We start from the raw sequence: 10,052 nt of genomic DNA on the forward strand, positions 1-10,052 counted from the left end.
GGCCTCCCAGAGAGCTAGGATTACAGGCGTGAGCCACCGCGCCCGGCCTATGTAGTTTTTTTATTATGAGTTTCATTTAGTTCTGTTCTAATCTTGGTTATATCTTTTCTTCTGCTGTGTTTGGGATTGGTTTGCTCATCCTTTTCCAGTTCTTTGAGATGATTCGTCAGATTGTCGATTTGTGATCTTTCTGTCTTTTGATGTAGGCATTTATGGCTATGAATTTTCCTCTCAGGACTGCTTTAGCTGTATCCCACAGATTTTGATAACTTGTGTCCCCTTTATCATTTAGTTCAAGGAATATTTTGATTTCCATCTTAATTTCCTTCTTGACCAACCATTCTATAGTAGGGTGTTTAGTTTCCATGACTTTATATAGAGATGAGTGTTTCTGTTGGAGTTGATTTCAAATTTTATTCCACTGTGGTCTGAGAAGATGCATGGTATAATTTTTATATTTTTAAAAATTTGTTGATACATGTTTTGTGGCCTAAAATGTGATCAATCTTAGAGAATGTCCCATGAGCTGATGAGAAGAATGTTCAGTGGTTTTTGGGTAGAATGTTCTGTAAATGGCAGGCCCATTTGTTCTAGAGTTCTGTTTAAGTCTTTTTTTGGTGTTGTTCGTTTATTTTCTGTTTGGAGGATTTATCCTGTTACGTCAGAGGGGTGTTGAAACCCCCGACTATTACAGTGCTGATTTTTTATCATTTTGTTTAGATCAAGTAGGATTTGCTTTATCAATCTGGGTGCACTTGTGTTAAGTACATAAATATTTAGAATTGTTATGTCTTCTTGTTGAATTGTTCCTTTACCACTATATAATGACCATCTTTGTCTTTCGTTACTTTGTTGATTCGAAGACCATGTCATCTGATATTAGAACTGCTATACCAGCTTTCTTTTGGTTTCCATTTGCGTGGAATGTTGTTTTCCATACCTTCACCTTGAGTCTGAATGAGTCCTTGTGGGTTAGATGTGTTTCCTGGAGACAGCAGATACTTGTCTCGTATTTATTTATTCATTCAGCCAGCATACGTCTCTTCAGTGGGAAGCTCAAGCCATTCACATTTATTGAAAGAATTGATAAGTGGGGTGGATTTCTGTTCATCCTATTGAGTAGAACTCTGTTGCTTTGTTTTATCTCTTGAGGCTTTGTGGTATCTGGGCTTTGACTTTTAGCTTTTGGGCGATTTTACACTGGTGAGTGTCTATTGTGCTGATTTGTGTGTAATGCAGTTCTGAGTATTTCCTGCAGGGCATATCTTGCGTTGACAAATTCCCTCAGTGCTTGCTTGTCTGAGAAAGTTTTTATTTTCCCCTCATATACGAAATGTAGGTTTGCAGCATACAAAATTCTAGGCTGGCCATTAGTCTGTTGTAGAAGACTGAGAATGGGGCCCTAGTGCCTTCTGGCTTATAAGGGCTCGGTTGAGAAGTGTGCAGTTAGTCTGATGGGTTTTCCTTTGTAAGTTACCTACTGCTTTTGTCTTATAGCTTGTAGGAGTGCCTCTCTTGTGTTTATTTTGGCCCGTTTGATGACTCTGTGTCATGGTATTTGCTTCTTTGTGGTGAATCTCCCAGGAGTCCTTGAGCTTCTTGTACCTGGATATCTAGATTTCTAGCAAGGCCAGGGAAATTTTCCTCAATTATTTCCTCAAGTAGGTTTTCTAACCCTTGTGTATTTTCTTCTTCACCCTCAGGGATGCCTGTGTTTCTTATGTTAGGTCTCTTTACATAATCGCATATTTCTTGTAGGCTTTGTTTGTTCCTCTTATTTCTCTACTCTGTCTCTGTGACTGATTAGTTGAAAGGTGTTGTCTTCAAGCTTTGATATTGTTTCTTCTACCTAATCTAACCTATTCTTAAGGCTTTTCACTGTGTTTTGTAATTTGTTGAATGAATTTTTTGTTTGATTTTTCTTTAATAATTCAATTTCATTAGTGAATTTTTCATTCATTTCTTGCATTTTTTTTTGGTTTCTTTGTGTTGGGTTTCCATTTTATTTTGTATTTCATTGAGCTTCCTTATAATCCATGTTTAAAATTCTTCATCTCTCATTTCAATATTCTGATTTTGGTTGATATCCATTGCTGGAGAGCCGGTGTTCCCTTTTGGGGGTGTCCTTTTGCTTTGGTTTTTCATACTTCCAGAGTTATTTTGCTGATTCCTTCTCATCTGGAGCAGCTGTCGCTTCTTACTTTTGGATTTTCTTTTGTTTAGATAATGACATGCCCAGTTTAATCTCTCTCGTGTTCTCTTTTATTACTTCTGTGTACTGAAATTTTACATTAGATCTTTGATAATTTGAAGTTTATCTTTGTAGTACAATATAAGATATGGTTCTAAGTCTATATTTTTCCAGATCGCTATCCAATTGTCTTAACACTATTTAGGTTCTCTTCATTGGGGTATTAGGCAATTTTAATTTTCGATTTCTTTTGTTATTTTGATGTAACAGAGTAAAGAAAAATAAATCAAGTACAACAAAATGTCAACGCGTTACAAGATAAATATTTTCAGGAAAAAGAAGAGAATCGATTCCACACCTCAGATGGAATGAATAAGAGGCTGGAAGACATTTGTGATATAGTAAAGAATCCTTATTTCTTGTTTCACCAAAAAAGCGGTGATTAGAAACTCTAGGGAAAACAGATGACTGCATAAGAAAGATATAAAGCAAGTTGAAATTTGGAATGGTTTTGAGAAATTGATAGAGGGTAAGAAGAGAAGTTATTTTGGTCCTGAGCCTAGTAAAATCATCCTTCAAGTAGCTCACTGGACCTATAGAAAGGGAAATGAGTATTAGCACCCTATTGGGCTCTGCATTAAACAATATCTATATTGATTGTGATAATGTAAATACTGGTCCACTTCTAGAATTAACCCATAAACAAAGCATGGAAAACTTAATTATGGTTATAGAACAAAACTTAAATGCTATTAACTTTGTCAGTGCAAAAGTAACGATGTGGCAAGAAGTTAATATTGAAATATCCAGCAATAATTTTTCAAGTTGATGGAACAAGAAATAGAGGAACAAGTTTACAATTTAAAGTTTATGTAGCTATAAAGTTTAGTGATTCTTACCACACCTCAGATGTTCAGTTTAAAATGATCCTAGTAGGTGAACTTGTTTTCTGATTATGTGGAAAAATTAAAAAATGGTTCTTATAATTGAGAACAGAAATTACCATTGTAGCTGTATTTCTGTTGTAAAAACACCTTCTTACAGTGTCTTGAACTAATCATAAGTTTTATCTTTTGTTTTGCCTAATTTCTTTTTTCTTAATAAATCTTGAAAAAGTATTACATTTTTTCCTACTAAAAAGTTGTCAATAAAGGAGTATGTTCATTTTGTTTAAGTAATTTATTCTTTTAGCATTTCTTCTTAAATTGTTTTATTTGCTGTCATTCATGAATATTTAATTATCTATATAATAAAGAGCATTTTCAGAGCAAGAAATTCCTTATATGGCTGACCTTCTATGCAAGAGCTGTAAAGATTTATTTTGCCTTGTTTAACCTATGACATAGTACAGGTGATGTGTAGGGTATTTCATGGTCTGCTGAACATTGTGATTCCCCTCCCCCAAAATTGAAGAAAGTAAGTGAAGTTTCTGTTCAATTAAGGATCTGATACAAATCCAGTAGGCAAGGAAGTCTCTCAGCCAATATGTGGCAACTTTCCTCCCTCCTGTACTTTGCTCGTTGCTTACTTCTCTTTTTCCCTTTTTCCTTTCATAAGATCATACTCTACTATGTGCTAAGTAGCAGGAATTCAAAATCAGATAAGTGCCTTTTCTTATGGAGCTCGTAGTCCAGGGAGTCTACTTATTGAACTCCAAAACAAAACAAAGTCACACACCAAAAACTGAATTATTTTTGCTTTAATGTATTCTTTTAATGTGTTCCATTTCTATTTAAACACAGTAACTTGTTAGTTCATTTCAAAGGGATGGGTTTAGAGCAGGGCAGCTTTCCTGTATCTAAATTATGTCACAAAACTCTGTTTATAAAGATAATATGCCTAGGGGCTAAATAAACATACTTTGCTAATTTTTCTGTAGATTTTAAATAAACTGTTTGTGCCTATCAGTGACTTATTACATAGTCCTGTGATAAGACACTGTTCCTGAGCTTCAATTGTCCTTTAGTTAAAATGAAGAAATTGAACTACATCAGCATTTTCCAAACAAGGCCATTTATGAAGCAATAACATACCTGTATTCTCTACCCTGGGTAACAGGAGTTAGGAAGTGGAGAAAAAGGCTTCATTAAACCTCCCAGAAAAGACATGAATAAGAATGAATAGGTTGAATGTGGTAAAAACGAGACTGGGAGTAATGGGATAGATGATCTCTAAGATTTTCAGCTCTAAAGGTCTGTTTTATTTCACTAAATTTAAACTTACTGAATTCGTAAGATATTAATTCCTCTTATAGAACTGAAGGCATATTTAATACAAAATGGGTTGTTTCTACTATTGAAACCTAATTTTATTAGGCCATACCTAATCACATTGACAAAAGGAAATTAACTTCCCAGAGTTTTGAGTTTATACATTTATCCATGAGGAATTCTTAGACATTTGAGCCATATGGCCAGCATTTAATTTTTTCTATCCTGGTTAATGACAACTCTCTTTTTCCAGTTGCATATATTTTTCAGCTCTCCCTTCAGAGTATATCTAGCATCTAACCACTTCTCACTGTATCCACTACTAATACCCTAGTCCTTTATCATCCTCTTTCATCTGGACTATTGCAGTAGCCTATAAGATGGTTTTCCTACCACAATCTCTGTTCCCTTCTAATGTTAATAGTGAGAGTGAGCCTTTGAAAAACGAAGGCTGTGTCATATTTGTGCTTAGAACTCTCTAGTCGCTTTCTGTCTCCTTCATTGTAAAAACCTAAATCCCTATCACAAATTACAAAGCCTAAATTATTTGAGTCTCCCTACCTTCCCTTGCTCCTCTCTGAACTTATCTTTTGATGTTCTTCCCCTTGCTTACTCCATTTCAGCCACATGGGCTTCCTTGGTGTTCTTTGAACACACTCAGCATTGTCCCATATTAGGGCCTCTGAACTTGTTGGAATGTTCTTCCTTACTTCTATCCAAGTCTTTACTCAAAAGTTGCTATCTCAGAAAGGCCTTTTCTGATCTCTGTAATCTGATTCCCTGATTTATTTTTCTTTAGCATTTATCAATGTCATCTAATATACCATATATTTTAACTTATTTATATTACTTACTGTCTATCTTGCCCACAATTTAAACGGAGCAGGATTCTTTTTTGGTCCAGCATTATTGTACCCCCAATGTCGACATCAATGCTTTACTTACAGTAAGGATTCAATATTTTTTAAAGAAATGAATCATATATAACCCATTATACCAAAATAAGATTATCAGCTCATTCATGGCAGTAGGCTAAAAAATTTCATAGAAAATATGAAGTAATTATTGTACTCTTGCTTATAGTTTAACAAATGTAAGTAGGGGTTAAGAAAATGAGCACTCATACATGGCTGGTTGGAGTTTAATTTGATCAACCACTCTGGAGGACTATAACAATTTTTAAAAGTCTATAAAAATAAATAAACCTTAGGAATTCTGCTTCTCGGAATTCTAATATGAATAGCTATAGGATGCTAGGTACAGGCATGTTTATTTCAGAATAATTCATAATAGTAAACAGTCGAAACCTGAGAACATTTAGGTAAACTATGGTAAAGTTAAACAGTGGAATACTATGTAGCTATTAAAAAATTATGTTGTATTTTCATCATAGGAAGGTATTTCTTATAGATTAAGTAAAAATAGGTTACAAAATAGTAACTGGCTCTCTTTTAAAGTATAAATGTATAAAAAAAATCTGGACATATCAAACTGTTCATGACTGTTATCTCTGGGTTGTGAGATGATTTGTTTAGAAGAGTTTTTATTCTTATGCTTATCTTTTTTTTTAGCTTTTTAAAAATTATTTATTTATTTTTCTTCGAAAAGCTCTTCTGGAATATGCTTACCTTTTAAAAAATCATCTTCAATGAAGAGCTAATATTATATGAAGTAGCAAACTTTCCTAGACTGCTCGCCCTATCTCTCTTGCTTTATTTTTGTCTTAGTAGTTATCCCTGTCTAACATATTATACTTTTTACTTGTATTTATTGTCTGTCTACCACCACCCCTACTAGAAAGAAAGCTTCTTAAGGGCAAGGACTTTGTTTTGTTCACTGCTGTATTCTTGGAGTCTAGGAAAGTGCCTGGCGTATAGTAGGTGCCATAAATATGTGTTGAATAAATATATGAATATATTGTTTTTGTTATAAGGCAGAGAGTTATTATAAATAAAATTTTGGAAAAAATGCCACTAAAAATAAATGCTACATAGAAGATAAATGCGACATTTTAGAGCATGAAATTTTAATATCAGAAGGAGTTTGTTGTAGATAAAGAATTTTAATGAGATTTTCCCCTCATTTTTCAAGGTTTCTAAATATTCTTTACAGAAGAAAGTGAGTGAAATGGTAAGGAAATTACAAAATATATATATTTCCCCACCTGGATTAGTACATAAGGTGCTTAGTATTTTTGTGAATATAAATGTGACTTTTATAATTGAAAAAGGAGTAGTTGAAACTGAATGTTGCTATCCCCTTTAAAGGCCTGACTTGATTTCAAATATTGCATAAATGAATTATTTCACAAATTTATTTCTAGATTATATAGTGCTTATATAGGTTGAACATCCCAAATTCAAGAATTCAAAATTCAAAATGCTTCAAAATTGGAAACATTTTGAACACCAACATGGTGCTGAAAAGAAATGCTCGTTGGAGTATTTTGGATTTCAGATTTTCTGATTTGAGATGCTCAACTGGTATAATGCAATTATTCCAAAATTCATTAAAAAAGTCCAAATCTGAAACACTTTTGGCCCAGCATTTTGGATAAGGGATACTCAACTTGTATATTATAAAATTTTACACAGTTCCCCGAGATCTTCTGTTAAAAACAAACAACCAGGCCAGGTGTTGTGGTTCATTCCTGTAATCCCAACACTTTGGGAGGCAGAGGCAGAATGGTTGCTTGAGGATAGAAGTTTGAGACCAGCCTGAGCAACATAGCAAGACCCTGTCTCTACAGAAAAAAAAAAAAAGAAAAACACCAAACTCTAAAGTCTCTTATTTTAATGATATCTTTTCTAGGTATTTATACAAATATGTAGTTGTTAATTATAGCCTGAAAAAATTGAAATACATGAAGTGGTATTTGGGATATGGCACTCAACCTTTATCGTTCTACACATGGGATATGGTACTACACTTGGATGTAGTCCTGATCCTTTTTTGTTCAACAAGTGTTTATTGTGCATTCTTATTTTATAGTATATTAAAAATTAATATTTTTGTTTTTATAACATAACATTTTATGGAATATTTACTTTGATATTCTTCCTTTCTAGACTTGTTTGATTCAGAAGGATTTTTTTTTCTGTGTTTTTGATTGAGCAAAATTCTCCTGTATCTACCTAAATCTTCAGAGGGCATTTTGGGTGGGTTTATGCTAGTCAGTCTTCATTCTTTGAAACAATATATAAAGCAAGTAAAATTAATTTTTGAGTAAGGCTGATATATATTAATATATGAGAAGTAAGAAATGAGACATCACTCCTTATGACATTATATAAAGTGTTTTGCTTCTTGAAATTATTTTGGTATGTTAGAAAATAAAAGAGCCATAGAAAGATTGATAAGCTTGATTGAATAAAAGATGTGAAAATTCTGTTACTGTTCAACTGGAAAGAATAAAAATAATATTGTCAGACTATTTTAAACGGTGATTTTAATTAAGATGCTGAAAAACTAGATTCTGGTTTAGTTTTAAGTACCATGACATTTGTACTGAAAGTCATCTTCAACGCAACAGTGGTTTTACACAAAATATAGTGAAATTGAATAATGTACCCTTTGACCTGGGAGATAAGGCTACAAGTTAAAGATCAAAGGCAACATAAAATGTGTTTTATTTTATTCCACTTTAAAATTTCATCAAACAAATGCTTATAATCTTTAAAGAACATGGAAACTAGGAAAAGTTATCCTAGTTTTTGGTCACTTCTGAGCTTTTTGTTATTGTGATAATTCACAATAATAACCTTTATACCTACTAAAATGATTTTTGAGTTATAGTCATAATATTTTTTTCTGATAGTTCAAAGCATTACATCACTTTTCATTGAATAGTTTTATATATTGAAACATTTAATATTTTGTGCTTATTTTGGCAGAATGTTTTTTTATTTAAAAGTGAAAAGTAATATTTTCTCTAAACATTTTTACATATATTATAAAATAGCATTAGGAAGCTTTTAAAGTGTATGATCTCCCATAGGTGAGCCCTTAACTACTAGTAAATTTCTGTCTTCTGGGAATTCAGTAAGTTGATGTTCTTGTAGAGGTGGTGATATGTTCCTAGATAAGTTAACACAATCATGAATGAAAAGATTTGTCTATCCCAAAAAGTACCCAAACCTCCCCCTTGAAAAAAATCACAATCATTATCAATAATAAGAATGCAACAAAGCATGTTAAAGAGAAATTTTAGAACCTTAAATTAACCATCATAGTGATTTGGTCATTGATAAAAATCTTTCCTGTTGAGTTCAGTGATTACTATATAGATGACTATGTTGTATAATTGAATTTATAGGTTACTGTTGTATAACTGAGTAGCTAATACAGCTTAGTAAAGTAAAAACTTGTCAAACATCTTTAAGTATATTTTATTTCTCTTTTTGTACATCATTTTCCTCTAGAGAAAAGACTTATAAGAAAGATTTCTTTTTCTTTACTAAATTTAAAGCAGTTTCAATATTGAAGGTCTTGATGTGGTTTGAAATAACCCCATATTTTCTTTCAGAGTAGAATGTAGAAACTGAAAGACTTGTCTGGAAATAACTTCATGATTATAAATATGTATATCTGTACACACATATTAGCAGCATAACTTTAGATTTCTTAAGTAATCTATGCCTTATACTTGTGACTAAAAAGGGAAAGGTATCTTAAGGCTGCCATAGGTTTTTAAAAATTTTGTTTTATAATGCCATTGATTTAGTTCGCGTTCATATTGAAGAAATTAACAGGTAAGTTGCAAAACTGGAAATTAATATATGAAGTTTATTTTTGGATTGTTATCTTTTCCTCTGAAATTTACTCATAACAAACTGATTATTTTAAGGGAAATTAATTTTATCTCCAAAACTTTTCAAATTAGTCTCCTTAAGTAAATAGGAAAAGGGGGAAGCATGCATCTGTGTCTTTTATTAGTAAATATATTTCTAAAAATTTGCGTGTAAATATTTTAAAATTATTCCTATCTTAAATGCCTCAAGCCTTTAAAGTAAACTTTTTACTATGCACATACATAATTATGCATGTGCTGTCTGTTTTTCCTTTAATCTTGATTTTCATAGATTAGGTTTATTTAAAATGAGGTATGCATTTGTTTAGAAAGCAGTGAATCCTGACATCATTTTCTTGTGACTCTTTGATTTAGTAGTAAAATTGTGTAAAAGCAAAAAATAATTTGAATCAATTCATGGAAGTAAAAAAAACAAAAACAATATGTACTTAACTATTTCTTAGTCATCTCAATAAAGTAATCTTTACTATTATAATATATAATATTAAAGTTTTAACAATAGTAACATCAGTTTATTTGTATTCTTTAAAATGTTCTTTCATCTCTTGGGTGTGATTACTAATTACTTTTTTTTGTTGTTTCCCAAAGAATTTAAACTATTTGTTGATAGTCATGTGATTAGTAGCAAACTTGACAGCTGACCTCTTCATCTCATTATCAAAAGTAAATCAGGGGCCAGGCACGGTGGCTCACGCCTGTAATCCTAGCTCTCTGGGAGGCCGAGGTGGGCGGATTGTTTGAGCACAGGAGTTTGAAACCAGCCTGAGCAAAAGCGAGACCCCGTCTCTACTAAAATTAGAAAGAAATTAATTGGACAACTAAAAATATATAGAAAAAATTA

General features: G+C 32.3%; 1 protein-coding gene across 1 annotated transcript in view; it reads left to right on the forward strand.

The window, feature by feature from the left end:
* CCDC73 (coiled-coil domain containing 73) overlaps positions 1-10,052 on the forward strand; it is a 93,828-nt gene that overhangs the window by 29,651 nt on the left and 54,125 nt on the right. The window contains 1 exon segment of the mRNA XM_012649625.1: positions 6,493-6,531. Coding sequence (XP_012505079.1) covers positions 6,493-6,531 — 39 coding nt within the window.

The sequence above is a fragment of the Propithecus coquereli genome, unplaced genomic scaffold (genome assembly GCF_000956105.1).
Source record: "Propithecus coquereli isolate 6110/MARCELLA unplaced genomic scaffold, Pcoq_1.0 Scaffold30, whole genome shotgun sequence".
Taxonomy (NCBI): domain Eukaryota; kingdom Metazoa; phylum Chordata; class Mammalia; order Primates; family Indriidae; genus Propithecus; species Propithecus coquereli.